The 25,253-nt window shown below is 40.1% G+C and overlaps 1 protein-coding gene across 5 annotated transcripts in view; it reads left to right on the top strand.

Annotated features, from left to right (window-relative positions):
- Positions 1–25,253, top strand: part of osbpl6 (oxysterol binding protein-like 6) — a 168,459-nt gene that overhangs the window by 65,451 nt on the left and 77,755 nt on the right. For all 5 annotated transcript variants that reach the window (XM_072261786.1, XM_072261788.1, XM_072261784.1 and 2 more), the window contains 4 exons: positions 16,193–16,315; positions 17,053–17,106; positions 21,330–21,443; positions 21,569–21,739. In XM_072261786.1, the coding sequence (XP_072117887.1) occupies positions 16,193–16,315; positions 17,053–17,106; positions 21,330–21,443; positions 21,569–21,739 (462 nt within the window). The remainder of the gene's footprint in view (positions 1–16,192; positions 16,316–17,052; positions 17,107–21,329; positions 21,444–21,568; positions 21,740–25,253) is intronic.

The following is a 25,253-nucleotide window of genomic DNA, read 5'->3' as shown; positions in this document are numbered from 1 at the left end:
AAGAGAAGGGAATGTGAAATATGAACAGGAATGTTTACGTTGTGTTAAAAAAGGATGTACTTAGTATGAGAACATTGAGTTGTACGCTGTGTTTTACTGCTCCTCTTTGTGTTACAAAATCTGTCAGTGGTGCCTGTGCGCAATTGTGAAGTGAACAGGAATAGATTTTTGAAAAGAGGTTAGTGCAGTGAACACCTGTAATGAAGTATGCAGAACAAGGAGATAGTAATGTAATTTGTCTTGTCACTGGCCTCTTGATTTGAGGTGGTATGTTGAAGGTTGTTGGGGGAATGATCAAGAAGTTGAGGAGAAGCTAGGGTGTGTGTGTTTGGCTTAGGGTGATAAAATGGTGAAAAGACTTACCACTAACTGGTTGTTCACAGCAGACGTGCACTTCCTGCAATTGAACATGACACAGCGAATGAACAGGAACCAGGTCTGCAAGAGATAAGTGTTAGAAAGAGAGATAGAGTTCTCAGTAGGAAACCACATATGCCCAATTTCTTTAGGGACTAGTTGTCCAGATTGAAATTTGGGTTGAATATTTGTGAAGTCAGCTTTTCCGTATGCACTGAGCTGCCAGTAGTCGCGGAGGGGTCTATGCCTAGAAATTTTGATGCATTTTGCCCTTTACATGTTATTTCTGAAAACATTAGCAATTTTTTTTGTGTACAGTGCATGAAAATAATGCATGTATCCAGTCAGAATAATTTATATTTCCAGTAAATGCACTTTAGTAACAACATACAAATTTTTATTAAACAGTGCAGTGTTCAGCAATAATTGATGTAGATGAAGATGCCTATTCAGAAATAATTTGCAGTTGGAATTTTCATTGATAAATTACCAAACACAATCAAGTTCGATAGGTGCTTCCATTTATTCTGGCTTTGTGGCTGATGAGTTCACTTCATGTAGATGTGCTTTTGCTCTTGGGTAAATGAAATATTCTTTAGAATTAGAACTATAATGCTGGCGCTTGCATTATTAATAGTTTGAAAGGTTTATAATATTTTGTTAAACCTCTGCATTCTCATGCATTTAAAATAATCTGACCGCTTGGATTAGAGAAATTACAGTTGTTCACTTGCTGATGACATTTTAAGGAAAGTGTTCCTCCTCTCTAAAGGAGGCATTTATTAGTAATTCTCCCCCCTCCTCTCTAAAGGAGGCATTTATTAGTAATTCCCCCCCTCCTCTCTAAAGGAGGCATTTATTAGTAATTCCCCCCCCCTCTCTAAAGGAGGCATTTATTAGTAATTCCCCCCCTCCTCTCTAAAGGAGGCATTTATTAGTAATTCCCCCCCTCCTCTCTAAAGGAGGCATTTATTAGTAATTCCCCCCCCCTCTAAAGGAGGCATTTATTAGTAATTCCCCCCCCTTTTAAGGCCTCTTTGTTTCTAAATATTCTCTATTTAATTGAATATTGTGCATAAAACTATACAGCACAGGTACAGAGCTTTCAGCCAGCAATGTCTGTGCTGACCACAGTGCCAATTTACACTCTTCCCATTCACCTGCACATGGTCCCTATTCCCGTCTGCCCTGACAGTTCATGTGCCTAAATAGCAAGTTTTCAGATGTCTCAAAAATTGGCGGAGTTTTGGATGGTGAGGAAAACATGATACCTTAAACCTTTTATGAGAATTTCATCCTGGAGGGTGGGGAAGGCTCTGATTATCTGCCCCTCATTATTTTATATACCTTTATCAGTTATTCCCTTGGCCTTTCATGCTCCAGGGAAAACAATTAAGGTTTGGCCAACCTCCTTATTTTCTTATACAATGCATTCTGGTTAAATTGGGACACATTGGGACCAGTACATTTTGACCCAATAAGTGGCTACCTCAGTTAGGCAAAGATTCATGGAAATAGTTCAAGTCAAGTCAAGTCGCTTTTATTGTCGTTTCAACCATAACTGCTGGTATAGTACACAGTAAAAACGAAACAACATTCCTCCAGACACCAAAAAAGGCAAACTGCTGTTCAAGTGAGTAAATAAAATATTTACTTTAAATTAATTTTAATAAAATACAGAAGACATTAGAGAACTATCAATACCACTACAATGCTATAAAACTGTACTAGTCCCTAATAGAGATTAATGGTGGAATTCATCCAGTCTGCACTGCCGTGTTCCTTTGATTGACTGTTAATGAACAAAATCAGTACAGACACCTAGTGTAGATAATAGACTGCCTTCATACAATTTTTGATAATTGCATCATCCAACTCTTCATTTTCATTATAATATACAAAGTGATTGTCGATACCTTCAAATTCTTTGTAGTTTCTAACTCGTTGAAGTAGTTAAATGATTTTATTTTCACATTTCTGGCACCTCCAAGCCTGAATGCTTGAAACTGCAAGTGAGCAAAATGGTCTGGAATTGTCTTTCTGCTTATTTCTCACCAACCATCAGAGTCAAAAATCACTGCTTTTTGAACACAAGCACACTATTTCGAAAGCATTTGCTCTAAGTATGGTGTAGTTTCTAACAGCTACACAATGTACACATTAGACGCTAGTTAGAAACTGCTTGGCAACAGTCACCTGCCCCATTTAAGCAGCATTGTGTCCCAAAAAAGCAAAGGGAATCCCAGCTATTTTCTCAATTAATTTTTGTTCTTTAAGAATAAAATTGTCCCAAATAAGTAGCTGCCCCAATTAATCGATGGCCCAATTCACTGTACTCTCTAATCCAGGCAACATCCCGGTAAACCACATTTGCACTCTTTCCACATCCTTCCTCTAATGTGTCAAGTAGAACTGCACAAACTATTTCAAGTCAAGTCACTTTTTATTGTCATTTCAACCATAACTGCTGGTACAGTACACAGTAAAAACAAGACGACGTTTTTCAGGACCATGGTGCTACATGAAACAATACAAAAACTGCACTGAACTACGTAAAACAACACAAAACCTACACTAGACTACAGACCTACCCAGGACTGCATAAAGTGCTCAAAACAGTGCAGGCATTGCAATAAATAATAAACAAGACAATAGGCACAGTCGAGGCAGTAGGTTGGTGTCAGTCCAGGCTCTGGGTATTGAGGAGTCTGATGGCTTGGGGGAAGAAACTGTTACATATGAGAGCCCGAATGCTTTGTCGATGTTCAGCAGAGAGTGATCGCTTCGTGTCCTCCTGAAGTCAACAACCATCTCTTTTGTTCACATTCAGAGTTGTGGCCCAATCAAAGTTTTACGCAGCTGCAACTTATTTCCCAACTTTTAGATTCAGGTCCTGATGAAGGGTCTCAGCCTGAAACGTTGACTGTATACACTTTTCCATAGATACTGCCTGGTCTGCTGAGTTCCTCCAGCATTTTGTTTGTGTTGCTTTTATGTTCTATTCCTTGTTTGATGAATGTAAATATATTTTATGCCTTCTTTACCAGCCTATCTGCTTGTGTAACCAACTTTTAGGGAGCTCTGGATTGCAGCTCAAGATCCCTCTGTGTCAGCGCACTTAAGGGCCCTATACTTTTCCTTTATGTTTGACCTCCCAAACTGCAACACCTCACACTTAAATGGATTAAACTCCATCTGTCATTGCTCTGTCCATATTTCCAGGTGATCTACATTTTCACCTAAATCACAATCAACATAATCCCAGCACTGATCTCTGTGGAATACCACTGGTCACAGTCCTCCAGTCAGAATAACTCCTATCCACCATTACTGTCTGTCTTCGATGAACAAGCCAGTTTTGAATTTAATCTATTAAGACTCTATTGATACTTTGTGCCTGATCTACAGAATCAGTCTACCTTGATGAACCTCATCAAATGCTTTGCTAAAATCCTTGTGTATCATATTCATGTCCTGTACCTCATTACTCATTTTCATCAGCCCCTCAAAAATCTCAATCATTTTTAAGACATGACTTCCTCCTCACAAAGTCACGCTGTCTATCCCTAAAAAGGCTTATGGTTTCCTATATGTGAGTAAATCTTATTCCTCAAAATCTTCTCCAATAATTTCTTTACCAATGATGTAAAGCTTACCAGACTACAATTTCCTGGTTTGTCTCTGTTGCCCTACAGTCAAAAGTCTTAGGCACAATTATACAGCAAGGGTGCCCGAGACTTTTGCACAGAACTGTATTTGTCAGTGTGGAGTGAAAAGCGAGTTTATAATCTGGCGAGAGTAAAGGATATTGAGAATGGCGAGGGCGATGCGCTGCAGGAGAGGTGGGGGACGGGTGACAGAGAAGGAGTGCTGGGCGGAGGGTAGCGTGGATGCAGATACCAGCCCTGAGACACAAGGCAAGGTCATGTGATTCCAAACAATTGATCATTACAGAAAGTCTCTCTGGTGCTTCCTGCTCCCTCCCCTCTCTCTTCCTTTTTTCCCCAACCATGATTCCCATCTCCCAGCTCCCTTCCCAATCTCAGTCCACAATAGAGACCCATATTAGAATCAGGTTTAATCATCACTCACATATAACATGAAATTTGTTTTTTTTATATGGCAACAGTACAGTGCAGTATATAAAATTACTGTAGTACTGTGCAAAAGTCTTAGGCACAGTACTGTACGTAAACAAAGGGGCAACATTGGCTCTCCTCAAGTCCTCTGGGACCTTGCTTATGGCTAATGGGGATACAAAGCTCTCTGATAAGGCTCCGGCAATCACCTGTCTTGCCCTTCTCAGTAACCTCGGACAGGGTCCATTAGGCTGTGGGTATTTAACTACCTTAATCCTTGTTATGAGTATGCCCTAGAATTACAGCATATCCTTCTCCAATTTCACCATCCTTCATGTCCTATCCTGGGGTGAATACTGAAGCACAGTGCTCCTTTAGTATGTCACCCAGTTCCTCTGGCTTTGGGCATAAATTCCCTCTTTCCTTGAGTGGTCCTACCCTTTCGCTAGCTGCCCCTTTATTGTATGTATAAAATACCTTGGGATTTTCCTTAGTCATACTTGCCTAGGACATTCCATCCTCCTGATTCCCTGTTTGAGCTCTTTCCTCCTTTGTTTATATTCTCCAAGGGCCCTGGAGGATTTCAGCTTCCTAAACCGTTCTATATCAACATCTCTTGTCATCTAAGGTTTCTGAACGTTGCCATTTTGTCTTTCTTCCACACAGGAATGTACTGGTCTTGAATTCTGAGCAGCAGTCCTAGGAAAGACTCCCACATTTCGGATGTGTATTTGCCCTCTAACAGCCACTCCCCATCTACACACCCCTAATGCTGCTGTAATTAGCTTTCCCCCCAAGGTCCAGAAGGCATCTTTTTGAAATATACTTCTCCAAAACACTTAATCTTTTCTGTGCACGTTTAATAGAGGCTTTGTGTGATGCACTAACAAACTAGCTTGTTTTTTCATGTCATTGTCTTTTAAAAAGTGGCATGTCACAGCAATACACATGCATAGATTGAGCATGCTTGTTACACTGCTTATAAGCTACTTGCATGAGTGTGCCATAGACTGCTGTCCTCTTGTGTAATTACTTTGATCTCAACTTCATATTCCTGCCCAATTCACATAACTCCCGATAGAGCAAAAATCTATTTCATTGACTTAATTACAACTTTATTCCGTTTTCTGAATTATGATTAATTGGTGATGTCTTTGCAATGGGAAGACTAGATTATTTATGGCAATCTTATTGAATTTACATTTTTAAAAAGATCAATTTGATCAGAAATAGAAGAACAGTAACCCAAAGCAGCATTTATTGCAGAGAATTAGTGGAAGCAGAGTAGACTCTATCGTAAGGAATATTAAACTTTCATATCTATAAGTTAATGGAAAACTGAGTGGGTTGCTACAGTGGACCCCAACAGGAGAAATGGATAAATCAGTGTGAAATAATGGGGCAGAATTTGCGTGGAAAGTGGAACGGCCTTTCCTCTAACTATAAACAACTTCGGGATTACTACATTAATGAAAAACTCTTGGGTGCAGCCAGACTTTGTTGTTTTCTTCTGAATTTGCACTCTTCCAGAGGGTGTATGAAATTCCCACCCCTTCAAAAATGTTAATTTTACAGTTGTTTTTCTTATATATAGTGCTTCTCAATCTAAGGAACAAGTGTCCCTACAGTACTTCAAAAGGATTGTTTGGGCAGGAACGGATGTCTTCCTGTCTATAAGAATGATGAGCTAGAAGAATGGTAGCTGAAGAGAAGATTCTGGAATGGTCCCAGAAGACTGAAAATTGCAAATGTCACGCCACTTTTTAAGAAGAGAGAGAGGTAGAAGAAAGCAAATTATAGGCCAGTTAGTTTGACCTCAGTGGTTGGGAAGATGTTGGAGTCCATTATTAAGGCTTAGGTTTTGGAGTACTTGGAGGCACATGTTAAAATAGGCCAAAATCAGCATAGTTTCTTTAAGGGAAAATCTTGCTTGACAAATCTGTTGGAATTCTTTGAGGAAATAACAAACAAGATAGACAAAAGAGAGTCAGGAGATGTTGTTTACTTGGATTTTTAGAAGTCCTTTGACAAGGTGCCACACATGAGGCTGCTTATTACATGGTATTACAGGAAAGATAGTAGCATAAATAGAAGATTGGCTGACTGGCAGGAGGCAAAGAGTGGGAATAAAGGGGTGTCTTTTCTTCTTTCTTTTCAAATCTTTTTATTGTTATATTATACAGGAAAAATAGCATGCATACATAGAAGTAACAACACTTACAATGCCTCAAAAAAAACATCTTAAAGATTGAAAAAAATTTTGTGATAACAAAAAAAAACCTACTAAGCAGAAAAGTGAGAGAAAAAAGAAGAGAACCCATTAGGTGTACAACCCCGGAGCCATGCGTCATACAAAAAGCTTCTAAAAATAAACAGCAAACCGCCAGCAAGAAAAGAGAATATACTAAAAAATTTGCAGTTAGATTGTGGAAAAATTATATCAATTAACTCAAATGATAATAACAAGCAAATGAGCCCCATCTTTTCTCAAAGTCAAATAAAGGTTCAAATGTTCGACTTTTAATTTTCTCCAAACTAAGACATAGCATTACTTGAGAGAACCATTGTGACAAGATAGGAGGTGATGTATCCTTCCACTTCAACAAAATGGCCCTCCTAGCTATCAATGTAACAAATGCAATAACATGTTGGTCAGACACAGAAATACCATGAATATTTTGAGGAATTATTCCAAAAAGCACAGTTAATTTATTAGGTTGTAAATTAATTTTAAGTGCTTTAGAAATTGTTGAAAAAAAATGACTTCCAGAACTGTTCCAATATAGAACAAGACCAAAACATATGTGTCAGTGTAGCTATCTCAGATTTACATCTATCTCAATGACTATCAACATTAGAAAAGATTTTAGAAAGTCTCTCCTTTGTCAAATGATAACGATGTACAATTTTAAATTGAATCAATGAATGGCTAGCACAAATTGAAGAAGAGTTAACCAACTTCAAAATCCACATCCAATCCTCCGTCGTAAAAGTCAAATTAAGTTCCTTTTCCCAATCCTGTTTAATCTTAGATAAAGGACGCTTATCCCATTGTAATAATAAGTTATAAATTCTTCCAATAGAACCCTTTGTCGAAGGGTTCATACTCATAATAGTATCTAACAGGTCAGCCTCCAATATGTAAGGAAAATTACTTAAATATTTTGGTAAAAAATGTCTAACTTGAAGGTATTGCAGAAGGTGTGAGTATGAAAGAGAATATTTATCAATTAATTGTTCGAAAGACATCAATCTATCTTCTTTAAATAAATCTAAAAAAGAATTAATACCTTTATTTTTCCAAAGTAAAAAAAGGAGACCTACAATTGTTAGTGATAACAGTAACAATAGGGGCTTTATATATCATTTTAATCCAATTATTAAAATTAGCACCAAAGCCAAATTTCTCTAAAACATTGAATAAATATTTCCATTCGACTTGGTCAAATGCTTTTTCAGCATCCAAAGATACAACATATTGTGGAGTTTTAAAAGAGGACGAATATATAATGTTAAATAGTCTCCGAACATTTGAAACAGAATAGTGACCCTTTATAAAGCCGGGGGGGGGGGGGGGTGTCTTTTCTGGTTAGCTTCCAGTGGCTAGCGGTGTTCTACTGGGGTCTGTGTTGGGACAGTTTATTTTCACGTTATGTGCCGATGATTTGGATGACGGAATTTTGTGGCCAAATTTGCAGGTGATACAAAGATAGGTGGTGGGTCAGCAAGTGCTGAGGAAGCAGGGAGTCTGCAGAAGGACTTTTACAGATTGGGGTGTAACTCTGGCTTCGCCTCGCAGCTTAATATAGGGGATGATAACCCCCAGCCCGGCCAAACTTAAGAAATCTCGTTTGGGGTGGATGCTGTGTGATGTGTCCCCTGTTACAAATCAGTACCCTGAAATAACAAACAATGTTGTTGTTGTTCGTCCTTCATAGTTGAAGATGACCATGGCTTCAAAGTCAAATGGGAGATTGGTGGCTGTGGGACCGGAGGTGACTGATGAGGCCAATCCGGGCCCTGAAGACTCGCCCACATGTGGGACACAAGTGGGTGGGTGCTGTCGTGGCAGTGGATGCTGCTTGGGCCTTGCGCACAGCACGCTTTCGTTGCGCCTCGATGATGCGCCTGACTTCAGCTGCACGGGCTCCTGTGGTGATCTTGCTGCGCCAAGCTGGACGGTCGAGGGCAAGCGTCTCCCACGTGTTGATGTCGACACCCAGGCCTTTGAGGGACGCTTTCAGGCAGTCTTTGTAACGTTTCTTCTGCCCCCCCCCCGACTGAGCGCTTGCCCTGACACAGTTCTCCGTACAGCAGCTGCTTAGGCAATTGGCTGTCTGGCATTCTGACCACATGTCCAGCCCACCTGGCTTGGGCTTTCAGCAGGAGGGTGTAGACGCTGCAGAGCCCAGCTCGTTCCAGGATTTCCGTGTCAGGGACTTTGTCCTGCCACCTGATGTGGAGGAGTCTGCGGAGACAGCTCAGGTGAAAGTGGTTGAGCTGTTTGGTGTGTCTGCTGTAGACACTACAGCAGACACTACAACAAACAATATACAATATACGATTAAGCAATTAAGCTTTATAACTCTTACTTTGACTATATTGTTAGTAGAGAAACGAAATAAAAGAAAGAAAAGGGCCCAATCTTATTAACAGTCTATGCGCAAAGTTGGAGCTCACTCATAGCCTGATCGTTCACCATCGACCTCCTCAGATCATCGCTGCCCTTTGGATCCTTGCTCCGAGTCCACCCCATCCCGCGGTCTACCAAATCTCTCCATTCACGTCTTCTCTCTTCATATCTATCTCCCTTCCCCTCCCCCTATTCCCAAAAGCCCGCAAAATCAACTGCTTCCAGATTCACAGGACAGAGCAATAAAATCCTGATTGGCTAACATACATCCCACAATCCTGTTATCTCCAGCCATAATACAAACATTGCTGCTACAGAGAAACCGTTACTTCAACAGTGAACATTACAGAGAAGCCACTTCATTAGACTTAGCAGTGAAACATTACAGAGAAGCCTTTATAGCGCGTTACAGGGGGAACGAGCAAAGAAGTGGCAGATGGAGTAAAGTATAGAGAAGTGTATGGTATTGCACTTTGGTAGATGGAATAAAGGCATAGACTATTTTCTAAAGGGGAGAAAATTCAAATATCTGAGGTGCAAAGGGACTTGGGAGTTCTAATCCTGGATTCCCTAAAGGTTAACTTATAGGTTGAGTCGGTGGTGAGGAAGGCAAATGCAATATCAGCATTCATTTGAAGAGGACTAGAATATAAAAACAAGGATGTAATGCTGAAGTTTTATAAGGCGTTGGTGAGATCGCACTTGGAGTCTTGTGAGCAGTTTTGGCCCACTTGTCTAAGAAAAGATGTGCTGGCACTGGAGAGGGTCTGGAAGAGGTTCACAAGAATGATTCCAGGAATGAAAGGGGTAACAATGGGGAGTGTTTGATGGCTGTGTCTGTTCTTGCTGGAATTTAGAAGAATGAGAGGGGATCTCATTGAATCTTGTTGAGTATTGAAAGGCCTAGATAGAGTGGATGTGGAGGATATTTTCAAAAGTGGGTGAGTATAGGACCAGTGGCCACAACCTCAGAATAGAGGGATATCATTTTGAACAGAGATGATGAGGAATTTCTTTAGGCAGGTAGCTGCCATGGACAGCTATGGAGGCAAAATCATTCAGTATATTTAAAGCAGGTTGATAGGTTCTTGGTTAGTTGGTGTAAATGGTTACAGAGTGAAGCCAGAAGAACGTAGTTGAGAGAGATAATGGATCTGCCATGATATAATGGCAGAACAGACTTGATGGGCCTTTCCCGCTCTTATGTCTTATGGTACTGAGGATATGAGTCAGAATGTTATGTCGCAGCTTTATAAAACTTCGATTAGTCTGCATTTGCAATAATGAATCCAAGTTTGGTCACCCCATTATAGGAAGGATATGGAGGACTTGGAGAGGGTGCAGAAGAGGTTTACCAGGATGTTGCTGAGATTTTAAGACATTTGCTATGGGAAAAGGTTGGACATCTTTGGATTGAATGGCGGAGGCTGAGGGGAGACCTGATAGAGGTTTATAAGATGATAGGAGTTAGATGGTTGGTACCTTTTTCCCTTGGGGCAGAGGGCATGCATTTAAGGTGAAAGGGGGTAAGTTCAAAGATGTGAGGGGCATTTTTTTGTTTTTTTACACAGAGAGGTGCTTGGAATGAGTTGCCTGTTGTGAACACAAATATTATAGAGATGTTTAAGAAGTTCCTAGATAGACATGTGAATGTTCAGGGAATTGATGGATTTGGATATTGTATAGGCAGAAAGAATTAGTTTAGTTAGGCAATTAGTTACTAGTTTATTAGTCTGACGCAATATCTGGGCCAAAAGGCATGTTCCTGTGCTGTACTCTTCCATTTTCTTTAGAATATTCTTGAATAGAAACACAGTTCATCTTCTGCAGATTCTCTACAATATGCTGTGCTTAGAATGAATGAGTGTCCACCCACCATCTCTCCTGGTGTTGTCCCCGAGATAAGAAACCACACCAAGATTTCCAGGTAGTTCAGCCAAAACACTTCCAACAACTCTTGGTGTGGAATTTGCATGTTGTCCTTTTGACTCTGTGAGTTTCCCCAAGAGGCCCACATCCCAAAGATGAGCCAGTTGTCAGGTAAACTGGTAACTACAAATTACTCCTAGTCTAGGTGGTTGACAGGGAAATAAGTGGGGGAATGGGATTGATGGGGTTGCTGTGAATGCTGACAGAGAATTAATGGGCCAGACACCTCTTGTGTCATAATGTTTGTGAGCTCATTGGGCTCAACATACCATTTTACTAATGAGAGAATATTACTCTTTATCATGAGTGACATTTAAAATTTGTAAGCGTTACATGCCACAATCAGTGAAATGCATGATAACTGCAACAGAAACAGACAGTCAGCTATTTGTACCTGACCTTATCTCCATTTTCAAGGTCTGCAGCATTTATTTTTTGTTATGATAGCAGCTATTGATGTAATTGCTGAGTTTGCACATTGATTGCAATTACTTTCCAAACTATATACATGTCAACATCATAGGTCTTTCGATGTTGTCTTGGTACAAGTATTGCACCATATCTTGAGCGATGGGATTCAAAAAGTTGAACTATATTTGATCGAGTTTTGAATATGCATCCTTTGCTTCATTCTTCTGGCTGCAAATACATTTTCTGTTGTGATCAAGTGGAGTGAACAGTGACTACCTGATAGCCTATTGTCGAAGACTTCTTAACTTTTTCCAAATTACTCTGATAACCGCAGGTATTCAAAAGAACGGAACAAAAAATTATGGAAGATATATGTTCATTTTAATTAAAGTAAAGAAAAGAAAGCCCCCAGTGGCATAGCGGCATCCGCACCAGACTTTGAGGCGAGTGGTCACGGGTTTGAATCTGGCTGCCTCCTTGTACACTTCACGTCCGTGCTGGTTTGAGCATCGAGCTAGCAACTCAGCCTTGTAAAAAAAAAAAGCCAAAAAATGCTAAAGAAACGGCAGGTTGCCTCCAAAACGCCACAAGGCACAGAAAGCAATAGCAACAAAGAAAAAGAAACAGGACATATCTACAGAAATTAGCGCCTATGGAATGCACTAAAATTGCGCCCCGTCCAAATATCTAACGCCCATCTTTTAGATAACTTTACCATAATATCAGCTCAAAAAGCTCGTTAATCTTTTAATTAACAAATTATGACACTACATGAAAATTATAACTGCACCTTCCTTGCTTTCACTGATGCAAATTGGTCTATGATGTGATCAAAGTCAGTTTTTTTCAGTTTCTTTCTACACTCAGCAGAGCAAGATCACAGAGTCTGCCTTGACCCATGGAGGCTGTCAAATACAAAAGTATTAGTTTTAACTTGCTGAATGATCTCTCACAGCTAGTGATGGAAAATGCGATGGTTAGCATTATCTGAATAGCAATGCGAAGATTGGGGAAGACGCTCTCATCTCCATACTGAACAATAAATTCAAGAAGCTCTTCAGGTCTTGATATTTTCATGTTGACCCGCCTTGATTCTGCAATCCAAAATTTCTTCATATAGTTGCTGTCCATCAACATCAGACCTGTACAATTCGCCCAAATTTTCACACTTCTTCTCTGGGTCATTACTGTTGATGCCGTAACACAGTCCCTCGACATCGAGAAGGAACCCAAACTTGGCGACAGTGTCGTGCAAACGAGCGACCCTTTCATCCATTTCTCTGTGAAAATGGTCGAGTGTTTCCTTCATGACTCTTTCCATTTCCTCCTTAGCTGTTAACCCAGCGTCTCTTTGAGTTCTCATCAGCCATGTTTCTTTTGTGTCTGACGTCTTTCAACTTCAATGTTCCATTCTTGACAGAGACCGACTCCTTCTTCGAGTGACTCACTGACCAATACTTCTCCTTCATCATAAAAATGATCTTGGAGGGCTTTCAAATCCAGGGCAGCATCGTGGAAGTTCATGCTAGGATCCTGCAGCCTCTTTTGAATATGGTCAATGCGAATGAGTACTTTGTTCCAAAATTCTAGCAAAATCAGAAAATCGTAACTCAACATGCGGTTGTACAGCTGCCTTGCATCACTTCTTGTTTCACTGGTCTTGTTTTCATTGTCTAGCATGTCCTGGAGAACTTGAAGTATCTCCTCAGGGTACTTGTTGACGGGCTTCACTGCTTCTGTCCTTGCACTCCACCTGGTTTCGGACTCTGACTTAACAACCACAAGCACAGTGTTTTTAAGTCTTTCCCAGCACTGTGTTGAACGAGAGAAAAACACGTAGAGAGCTTCGATGGTTCTAAAAAACGTGACCATCATTGTATCCTGCTTGGCTGCATGTGCACCCACCAAGTTGAGTGAGTGATTGTAGCAATTCACAAACACTGCCAGGTTGTTTTTCTCACTTATTCTTTGATGAACACCACTTCTGTGTCCAGCCATCACAGCAGCGTTGTTATAGCACTGTGACCAACAATCTTGTAGCTCCATTTCGTCCTCCTCTAGCTGTTTCAAGATGTCTTCAGCCAAGCTCTCAGCATCCTTCTGCCTTATCTGGATAAAACCGAGGAAGGACTCTCTAACACGGACTGTTTTCCTCTCAACATCAACTTCCACATACCTCACTACTTCTGACATCTGCTCACAGTGTGCCTGATCAGGAGTCAAGTCGAACATGAAACCATAGTACTTGGTTTTACGAATGCTTCTCAGTAAACTCTGGCGAACAGTGGATGCCATCATGTGGATGAATTCGTTCTGGATACCTGGTGAAATATAAGACGTGGATCCAGGATGACTTTCCAAATGAGTGAGGTGTTCTTTTATGACAGGGTCAAAGGTGGCCAGTAGTTTCAGTAAGCCAAGGAAATCTCCCACATTGGAGTCATCGTCTAGCTGAAGTGACTCCCTGTGTCCTCGCAAAGCCAACTTCTGAGTCGCAAGGAATTTTATGCAGTGAAGGATTCTCGTCAAGATATCACGCCACTTCTGCTTTTCCTTCTCAATCTGTGACTGAAATACCGCATCAATAACTCCTCTGTTTCCAGCTAAATTTCTTTCCGTTTCTTTCCACTGTGTGAAGCATTCCTGATGATCCTTGGCATTTTCATGAACACTAATCCTTTCAGGTGCTTTCCACTGGTTGAATCCACTTTCCTGCTCCAATGAGGAATGATGGTCTGACCGGGAATAGAGAAGACAACAGATACAAAATGCAGGCTTTTTACAAGGGGAATAGACCAGCCATGAGCTGGTCACTTCCTCACCACGACCATTTCCCAATTTCCTCTTGAACCAAGTTTTGTTCATTGAGCAGTTATTTGTTGGTAGGAAAAGCCCCTCACTGTTCTGGAAATACTTCGAACCCAGCTTTATTATTTCTGTTCTCAACTCGTCAGGCAGAATTGCTTTTCCAGTATCCTTGTCGAACTTCAGAAGTGCAATGTCATGCTGTTCAATCACTTCTGGTATGACAGCTTAAAGCTCTTTGACACCATCCAGTTCACTAGGTTCAGTGTCGTCAGGTTCAATCTCATCAGGTAAAATCTCGTCAATGAACTCAACATCACCACCACCATCGTCTTCCCTCCTGTCATGTCCACGTTCTCTGTGACAGCCTCACTCTTAATCTCGTCATATTCAGATTTATCTGACTTGACTTCCTCCTCGGCTTGTGACGCATTTGTACTTGATCCACCTTCGGATTCTAAGAAACTTGTAGCAGGTGCAGGCGACTCCATGGAACCTGTCGAACTACTTGGTCCGGGCTTTTCAAGGAAGGGCATGAAGAACTTGCTCGACTTCTTGGCTTCCTCCGCCTCCAACTTTCATCTCCTTCGTCCTTCAGCTCCACTTTCCTTCTTCGTGAAGAAACGTTTCATGGTCATCTTACACAATGCTCTGAAATAAAGCCATCCTAATGCTTCTCACCTATGATAATCAAAGACTGATCATACATCTGAAGAAAATTCTTTTTTCACTATCCGAGGATGGCTTGTCTGACTTTAATAGAAACTGCTCAGTGGCGCCCCCCCCCCCCCCCCCCCACCTTCAAGTGGTGCCCAGGGCACGTACCATACATGCCATATCTTAGATACGCCACTGAACGAAACATTACTTGCCTTTTCTGTGTATGGAGTTTCTTTAGACACATTAGACATGGCTGGCATGAAGCGCAGAGATTAGTGAGCCTAAGTTCCGAGCCAGAAAACAACTTCCATGTGAAGTTGTCTTTTGAAAATGCTGGCAAAAGATCCACACTTTGCAAACCAGTAATGAAAAGCCAAATTTGGATGTTGTTAGGACTACAGTGTATATTGGTAGACATTTAGCAATACAATATTTGGTAATTGATATCATTACATGCTTCCAAATATTTCTTGACCAATCCATTCCCATGTGGTGGATTGGTGAATCCATCCCCAAATGAACTGAATGTTCTGCAATTGTTACATCTTCACTCTCATCTCCAAGATAGCCTGTCCCCCTTTCCCAAGTGGTAATCCCTCAACTAAACTCATTCCTCTCCCAGCCCCCACCACTACATGGGTGAGCTCTTGGACAGTTAAAATGGAGCAAGTTTTGTTTTCTTTAAATTCCGATCGTCTTTCAGTGATGTCATTGTGGATTAAAGTCCGCCCCCTCATTAGCAACACGGTAACAAGCTCAACGCATTACAGTACAGGCAACTCGGTTCAATTCGTGCCACTGCCTGTAAGGAGTTTGCATCTTCTCCTCCTGACCGCATGGGTTTCCTCCAGGTGCTCTGGTTTCCTCCCACAGTCCAAAGATGTACGGGTTGGTAGGTTAACTCGTCATTGTAAATTGTTCCATGATTAGGCTCGGATTAAATCGGGAGTGCTGAGCGGCGTGGTACAAAGGGCTGGAAGGGCCCATTCCGTGCTGTATCTCAATTAATAAATGAATGAGGATTGTGAACTGGCAGTGGAGGACTGGGGGATATAGTGGTGCTGTGGTGGAGGTGGTGTTGTTAAAATATGAATAAAATGCAGTTATTTCTGATTATATTTGTACCTTTAGTGGGAATAAAAAATTTCCCTGTCACATATACCACTTCCTTTGACTCCTTTTTTTTTATGTATCTGCAAGTAATAAAGCCAGTGAATACAACTGATGGTGTTATTGACAAATCCCTGAATTCAATTTTAGGTGCTTTCTCATCTAAATTGCTTTATCGTAGAGTAACTGTTTTTGTCACAACTTACAGGATGGTGACAATTGGGAAATCATCGAAGGATTAAAAATTGGACAAACCAATGTCCAGAAACCAGATAAACATGAAGGCTTTATGTTGAAAAGAAGAAAATGGCCCCTGAAAGGTTGGCATAAGGTAAGTTTCACAGAAGGGCGTTCTCAGACAAGATCAGTTGGTTGGTTATTGCTGCCCTAGGGAGCAAACTAGCCTAAAGGTTAACCAGATTTTTGCAGTGTTACTGACATCCCTGATTGCAAATGATAGACAGGGAGTGCTAGATATGCTCAGCAGTGGAGGGAGAGAGAGAGTTAACACGTCAGTTGGATGACTTTTTCCTCAGACCTCAGACAGGTTAGAAATCAACTCTGCTTTAAGTTGCAGGAAAGAGACAGAGGTGGGGAGGCAAAGGAGAATGCACAATCAAAACAAGTAGAGACTGAATGAAGGAAAGAGTGTGATGAAAGTGTACTTAACCACAGCCGATCAGTCTGGAAGAAATGTAAATAGGAGATACTTGAAAACGAAAGAAATATAAAAAATATTGGAACAGTAAGATAAAAAAAACTGCATGTGCTAGAAGTAGTGCTTAAAAATGAGGCATGATGGAATTACTCAGCAGGTTAGACAACTTCATTAGAGGAAGTTCGAACTGCACGTTACTAAACTTCTGTCAGCACTGCTGAAAGCTTATTTTGATCCTAATAGAAACTTCTAAAACTGGTTATGTGACATTTTAAATGCGTTGCTAAATCTTGAGGACTGTAATGTGCCGAAATGAAGAGGAGTTGCCGTGGCTTGAGATGGATATTTATACCTGACAGACTGAGCAAGTCCGTATATTTATCCATTAATCAAAATTTATCTTGTTACAGCGTTTCTTTGTCCTTGAAAGTGGAATGCTGAAATATTCTAAGACACCGATTGACGTGAGTATGAATTGAAAGCAATCTCAGCAATAAATAGAACAGGAACTGTGAATGCTGGGGATCTGAAATAAAATCAGAACGTTTTAACATACAGCAGGTCTGGCAGCAGCTGTGGGGGGAGAAAAAGACACAGTTAACATTTCAAGCCCAAGATCCTGTACCTGAACATCTGACAGAGTGCAGGACCTGAAACATCAACTCATTATCTGTTCTTTTTTCAACTGTAAACCTTTACTGTATAGTTAACCATTCAGATTTACATTGAAACTTTTATGAAAACATTTTAAGTTCAAGTTTACTATCATTTCACTATACATATCTGCAAACAAATGAAACAATATTCCTCTGGACCATGGTGCATCATGTATCACACACAGTAACTCAAACAAACAAATGTGTGTGTGTGTGTGTGTGTGTGTGTGTGTGTGTGTGTATCTCTCTCTCTCTCTCTCTCACACACACACACACACACACACACACACACACACACACACACACACACACACTTTCACTGCTGAACCATGGGATGTTTATAATGACAAATTCTTGTCTTATTTTGGTGGATCATTAGCATAGTACTTCTCCATTTCCAAAGCACCATTAACTAGAAGGAAGGAATTGAGGAATATTTCAGTGGAGGAAAGGAAATTACAGTGGTATAACAGGCGAGTTGGTCACAGTAAATTGGAAGGAGCTGCTGGCAGGGATGTCAGCAGAGCAGCAATGCCATGCATTTCTGGGAAAAATGAGGAAGGTGCAGGACATGTGTATTCCAAAAATGAAGAAATACTCAAATAGTAAAATAGTACAAAGCTATGTAAAAGCAAAAGAAAGAGCATACAACAAAGCAAAAATTAGTAGGAAGATAGAGGATTAGAGAGTTTTTAAAACCTACAGAGAGCAACTAAAAAATCATTAAAAAGGAAAAGATGAAATATGAAAGCAAGCTAGCAAATAATATCAGTGGATAGTAAATGTTTTTTCAAGTATGTTAAAAATAAAAGTGAAATGAGAGTGGATATAGGACCGCTAGAAAATGAGGCAGGAGAAATAATAACGGGGGACAAGGAGATGGCTCCTGAACTAAATGAGTATTTTGCATCAGTCTTCGCTGTGGAAGACACTGCCAGTATGCCTGCTGTTGTAGTGTGTGAAGTGCGTGCAGTTACTGGTACAAGAGAGAAGGTGCTCAAAAAGTTGATAGACCTAAGTAAGTCACCTGGACCGGAGGAACTGCACCCTAGGATTCTGAAAGAGGTATCGTTAGAGATTGTGGTGGCGTTAGAAATGATCTTTCAAAAATCATTGGATTCTGGCATGGTGCCAGAGGATGGGAAAATTGCAAACATTACTCTTTAAGAAAGAATGAGGGCAGCAGAAAGGAAGTTATAGACCAGTTAGCCTGACCTCAGTGGTTGGGAAGATGTTAGAGTCAGTTGTAAAAGATGAGGTGATGAGTGCTTGGTGACACAGGACAAGATAGGACAAAGTCAGCATGGTTTCCTTCAGGGAAAATCCTGCCTAATGAACCTGTTGGAACTCTTTGAAGAGATTACAAGTAGGATAGATAAAGGGGATGCAGTGGATGTTGTGTATTTGGACTTTCTGAAAGCCTTTGACAAGGTGCCACACATGAGGCTGCTTACCAAGTTAAGTGCCTTTGGTAATACAGGAAAGCTACTAACATGGTTAGAGCATTGGCTGATTGGTAGGAGGCAAAAAGTGGGAATAGAAGGATCCTTTTCTGGTTGGCTGCCAGTGTTCTGCAGAGGTCGGTGTTGGCTGTATATAAATGATTTAGATGATGAAATAGATGGGTTTGTTGCCACATTTGCAGATGATACAAAGATTGGTGGAGGGGCAGGTAGTGTTGAGGAAACAGGTAGAATGCAGAGGGACTTAGACAGATTAGGAGAATGGGCAAGAAAGTGGCAAATGAAATACAATGTTGGAAGATGCATGGTCGTGCACTTTGGTAGTAGAAATAAATGTGCGGACTATTTTCTAAGTGGGGAGAAAATCCAGGAATCTGAGATGTAGAGGGACTTGGGAGTCCTTGTGCAGTACACCCTGAAGGTTAACTTGCAGATTGAGTTGGTGGTGAGGAAGGCAAATGCCTTGTTAGCGTTCATTTCAAGAGGTCTAGAATACAAGAGCAAGGATGTGATGCCAGGCTTTATAAGGCACTGGTGAGGCCTCACTTTGAGTATTGTGAACAGCTTTGGGCCCCTCATCTTAGAAAAGATGTGTTGGCATTGGAGAGGGTCCAGAGGAGGTTCACAAGCTTGATTCCAGGAATGAAAGGGTTATCATACGAGGAATATTTGATTGCTCTCTGGGTCTGTACTCACTGGAATTCAGAAGGATGAGGGGAGATCTCATTGAAACCTTTCAAATTTGAAAGGCCTAGACCAAGTAGATATGGAAGAGATGTTTCCCATGGTGGGAGAGTCTGGGACAAGAGGGCACAGCCTCAGGATAGAGGGGCACCCTTTCAAAACAGAGGTGCAGAGAAGTTTCTTTAGCCGTAGGGTGGTGAATTTATGGAACTTGTTGCTACATGCAGCTGTGGAAGCCAAGTCATTGGGTGTATTTAAGGCAGAGATTGATAGGTTCTTGATTGGACATGATATCAAAGGTTACAGGGAGAAGGCTGGGAACTGGGGTTGAGGAGGAGAAAAAAAGGATCAGCCGTGATTGAATGGTGGAGCAGTCTTGATGGGCCAAATGGCTTAATTCTGTTCCTATGTCTTATGGTGTTATTATAGAGAAGAGAAATCCAGATGTTGATCATGTCTCTTTGGGTATATTTGCACAGCAGAGAGGAGAAAAGCAAATAATGGGTTTATGTTACAAAATAAGATGGAAATAAGGTCTTAGGGAAACTGCCAAGGTTTTCTTTGTAGTTGTAGTAAACTTCAGTCTTTTTAAAGAAAACTAGGACATATAGTATGCATTTGTGTGCATGAATAAGTTCCATGAGGAACAAATGTTCTTTTTAAATAGAAGGAACTCTAAAAGGAAGAAAGGGATTGGATTTACCTTTAATCAAAAAGCTGCACTAAAGCAGTGTTGAAAGGGAATAATTGAGGTTCCACTCCTGGAAGGAGATGATAGTAAAACCTTCACCGAAGGTTAAATGTCAGCTCATTTTAGGAAGTCACTTAACAGAGACTGATCTGCTGAATATTTCGAGTAGCCTTTTCTGAGTACACTGGAGAGGTTTAGGAGGTTAAACAGAATTGGCTGAGGAACCCTTCAAAGATAGCTTCCTGGTATATGAAATGGAACAACATTACAATAGAATGGAAGGTTACCAATACAATCAGATAACAAGCACAGAGTAATTCAGGTAGATATATCTGTGCTCCGTGCCCTGACAGGTGGAAATTTTTAAAGATTAGGATAAAGAATCGCACAAGTGCCCATGAGATTAATTAGGGGTCTGGTTGATGAGTGTGTCTGTAACGATTCAGCTCAATTTCCCACAGGCTTCACTCTCATCCCCAGAGAGTAATGCTAATGAACTTGGTCATTATACTTTACACTGTGCTCCTGCATTGTAAACATTTCAAAAAATAGTGGCATGTTTTTGCATATTTTCTGTTGCTTAATTTTAATTTTATTCCAACAAAAGGTTATGAAACACGGGTGAAAATATTATAGAAACTGTATATGGAAATTAAGTGGATAATATTATTTGCAAGTATGTTATCTCATAATATGACAAATATAATTTAGATATATTGGGAGAATTCACCATTAGCTTCTGGCACCAAAGGTGCAATTTTATTTCAGCAGGACATTATACTTTGCTTCTGAATTTAATTTCATTTGTCCTTAATGAAACCAGATTTAGGAACTGTGTGCCTCATGCAGTGTGTACTTAATGGCATAATTCCCACTGTGATCTGACACTATTTAGTATCATAACTTGTATACCATCTATAATAGAAATCATCCTTTCATTGCGTCAGAGTTTCAGGTCACCACCTTTCATTGTGGAACTGATACCAGGAAATGTTAAAGACTTCTTTTTCAGACAAGATATGATTGCAGGTATTAAGCAGGCTTCCATAGTAAAGTGAGGGAATTTGCTGGAATTTTCTACAGTATGTATTCATATTCATTTGCTCTACATTCGCATTTGTTTTAGATCCTCAAGTTTTTTTTTTACTAGCCAACATTTTGTACTTCGTTCACTTTTCAATATTGTCTGTTAGATTCAGAAAGGCAAACTTCACGGAAGTATTGATGTTGGGTTGAGTGTCATGTCAATCAAAAAGAAAACACAGCGGATAGACCTAGACACAGAAGAACACATATATCATCTAAAGGTTTGTAGATGCAGAATGTAAGTAAACCTGCTTATCATTTAAAAGTATGCAGATACAGAAAGCGAAGAAAACTTGACAGAGTGTAGATTTATGAAAGGAACACTTACACTTTTTTCTACGTGCAGGTAAAATCTCAGGAAGTGTTTGACGCTTGGGTAACAAAATTGCGTCATCATCGTTTGTACCGTCAGAATGAAATTGTGCGCTCACCCAGGGATGCCAATTTTCATGTCTTCCCTGCATCACCAAAACCTGATCTCTCACCAGCTCTAACTACTGCTGTATTAGATGTAAAGGTATGTAACATCTGGGTTGATTTTATTTTCCATAAAATGTGAAATAAAGTTATTAGTTCAATTTAGATATAACTATTTTGTGTAGCTTCAGCTGTGAAGCTTGTGAGAAATTGTTTCCCACTTGTTCAGATAAGATAAAGCTGATATCAGTATGTGTATCAGATCTGAATGATTGCCATAACAACCTACTTACATTGTACTTGATTGTTTGCATAATTTTACTTGTCATTCCTTATTTTCAGTTATTATTTTTAATTTGCCCTACACATTAACTAAATCTCAGCACTGATCTGTTTTGAGGCACCTTTACAATTAAATTTTACATCTGATTGTTAAACGAGTATAATTTGGAAGGAATTGCCACTTAATTTTAAATAAACAGCTTTCTTTTCTATTCATGTAAATCTGAATCAGTTAATAAGAAATTTTGTTTTACACTCTGCAGCATTTGTAAATGAATGTATCTGACAAACAGATACAGAAAGCTATTAGAAGGATAAATTATTTGAACATAAGATTTCTGTTTAGATGTTTATGCAGTTTTTGGAAACAAAATGTTTTTAATATACCACCTACTTTTCAAAATAAAAGATTGTTGGTGAGGTAAATTAAATAGTTTTTTAACCATAAGAGACAATGGCAGGGACTTAAGTTTTATTTACCAGATATTTTGTTTTTAAATCAAAAGTATTTTTATATGCAGTATAAGATTTGCCAATGTCTATTGACAGCAACATTATCAGAATAGTGATATAATTTTCCATAGGCACAAATTAGTAGAGTGGAGAAATGGCCGTTTTGTATTACAGAAGATGACAACAGCATGTATTTATAACTGGAACACTTCAAAACTAGGAAAATGTGTAGCCTGGGTAGTTGATGGGTGGGTTGAGTTGTTCTCCAATCACAAGTGAACAGCACACTGATGATGTCTCCTCGTGTGGTGTCGTAACGTTTGCAAGTGGATTTCCAAGGACAGATAACAGCTCACCCAGCCACTTCTAAACTAGATAAGATAAAATTTATAAATGTAGTTTAATGTAACCTATGTGGAATTTAATTGCTGTAGACTTAACAATCAGCAGTTTAATTTTGGCTTCTCTCCAACTCCAAAGCCTCTCATCTCTACTTTCCAGTGAGGTAATTTGTGGATTTTTCTATCGGTATCACTTGTTAGTACCTGGACTAAACATTGATGCCTGTGAACACTGACAGTTATTAGAACCTCAGGCCTGATCCTACATTCACCCAACATCTGCATTTGAACTTGCTAAGCAATTGCAATCAAAAGCAGGAACCCTGGCCAGGTTTTTTTTTGCCTGTTGTCACTCCAGCTAAAACCTGTTAAGTTAACACTGACAAGGGACGGTGGAACTGATGAACAGCAAATTAGCTGAAAACTAAAAGAGTGAACCAATTTTGATAGACTTTTGTACATGCTGAAATCCAGTGTCAGATGTTAGTTCCATCTGTCACTGCTATGTTAATGTATGCAAAACCAAAAAAATGTATTTTTAATTGAAGTGGCATTAAACTATTGCATATTAATTTTCACTGATTGACTTCATTTCCCAAGTGAAAAAGAATAGAAGCATTGTTGTTGAGAAGTTCACGTGTGGTCCCTACTTGAGTCTAATTGTGATCCTGGAAGTTTTTAAGAACTAATTGATTTACAGTAATGAGACAGTATGGATTTTGAGTTTTCTCAGTAATTATCCACCAATTTTTCCCCTAACTGATGTGTTGTAAAGAATATCTTGAGGAGCTGTTATACTGCATGTTGTGAATCTCAGCAGCCCTTCATTTAAACATGAATCCCCTTTCAAAACAAAATGAAGGACTAACCGTATCATCATGTCTCTTTTTAGAAATCTTAGAAAACTGTTGACCTCAAGTAGATTTTTTTCCCTTCCCATAAGAGCAAATCATACCTGATGTAGAAATATATCTGGCAATATCTGGGAAACTCTATTCTATACTTTTAGAGATTTAACTTCCATAGTGAGGACAGCTCTTAGTTTGTTTTGTTTTACTAAAGTAGAGCATCCAAATCCCTTCATGACTCCATATGGCATAGCAGCCTATTCAGCCCGTCAAGTCTGTACCTACTCCTCCTAGGGGAAACCACATAATCTAGAATCAGGTTTATTAAGTCATAAAAGTTGTTGTCTTGTGGCAACATTACAGTGCAGGCATAACAAATTACTGTAAGTTACAATAGAAGTAAGTAAATCGTGCAAATGAGGAATAGTGAGTTGGTGTTCATGGACCATTCAGAAATCCCATGGCTGAGGGGAAGAAGCTGATACTAGCTCGCTGAATTTGGGTCTTCAGGCTTCTGAACCTCCTTTCTGACGTGGTAGTAATGAGAAGAGTCATGTCCAGGATTATGAGGGTCCTTAATGATGGATACTGCCTTCTTTAGGAAGATCTCCTCAATAGTGGGGAGGCTGGTGCCAAAGATGGGAATGCCTGAATCTACAGCCCGCTGAAGCCTCTCACGATCCTGGGCATTGGTGCCTCCATACCTGATGGCGGAGCGACCAGTCAGAATACTGTCCATGGGAAACAGGCAGATTAATCTTCTTCCCAGTGACATGATTTAATTTTTAGCCCCCATATTGTAGTCCCTGCTTTGCTTTGAAGTAAATCCTCTCACTCCCGACATAAATGCACAAGTGAGCGAGGCACACTGAATTTTAATAGAAAGCCTTATAGAAAATCCATCAAGTCACAAAGTATGGATTTCCTCCACTGTTAATACGTTAAGTGGAAGTGCTAAGGCAATCTGATAAACAGCATTTCATCCGATAGTATACACTGTGCAGCTTGCACAGAGTTGCCTATAGGAGACTTAGCCATCCCTAAAAATGTTTCCCAAATATCTATAAATTGCTTGTGACGTTGCTAAGTATTAGGTTTTTAAATTTTTTGAACAAAGATATATCTGTGTAAGAATTGAATTATATCGAGTTTGATGCCACCAAATGGTCTGTATGTAGACATAAAGATTCAATGGTACAAAGGTTTTTCTCAGTCTACACAAAATGCTGGAGGAACTCAGCAGGCCAGGCAGCATTTATGGAAAAAAGTACAGTCGAAAAGTACAGAGGGAGGTGATGGGTGGGCAAAAAGATAACATGAGAGAGGGAAAAGGGGATGAGAAATGGTGAAGTGGGGGGAGAGGTGGAGGCATTACTGGAAGTTTGAGAAATCGATGTGGCCTCCCTCTGGTGCTCCTCCTCCCTCCCCCTTCTTTCTTCCTTGGCCTTCTGTCTCTTTCACGAATCAACTACCAGGCTCTTTGTTTCATCCCTCCTCCTCCAAGTTTCACCTATTGCCTGGTGTTTCTCTCTCTCCCCCTTCCCCCACCTTTCAAATCTACTTCTCAGGTTTTTTTCTCCAGTCCTGCCGAAGGGTTTCAACCTGAAATATCCACTGTACTCTTTTCCATAGATGCTGCCTGGCCTGCTGAGTTCCTCCAGCATTTTGTGTGTGTTGCTCAGATTACAAG

This window comes from Mobula birostris, chromosome 6, assembly GCF_030028105.1.
Source record: "Mobula birostris isolate sMobBir1 chromosome 6, sMobBir1.hap1, whole genome shotgun sequence".
NCBI lineage: Eukaryota > Metazoa > Chordata > Chondrichthyes > Myliobatiformes > Myliobatidae > Mobula > Mobula birostris.
Note: the sequence above shows the minus strand (reverse complement) of the source record. Positions and strands in the feature narration are given on the sequence as shown.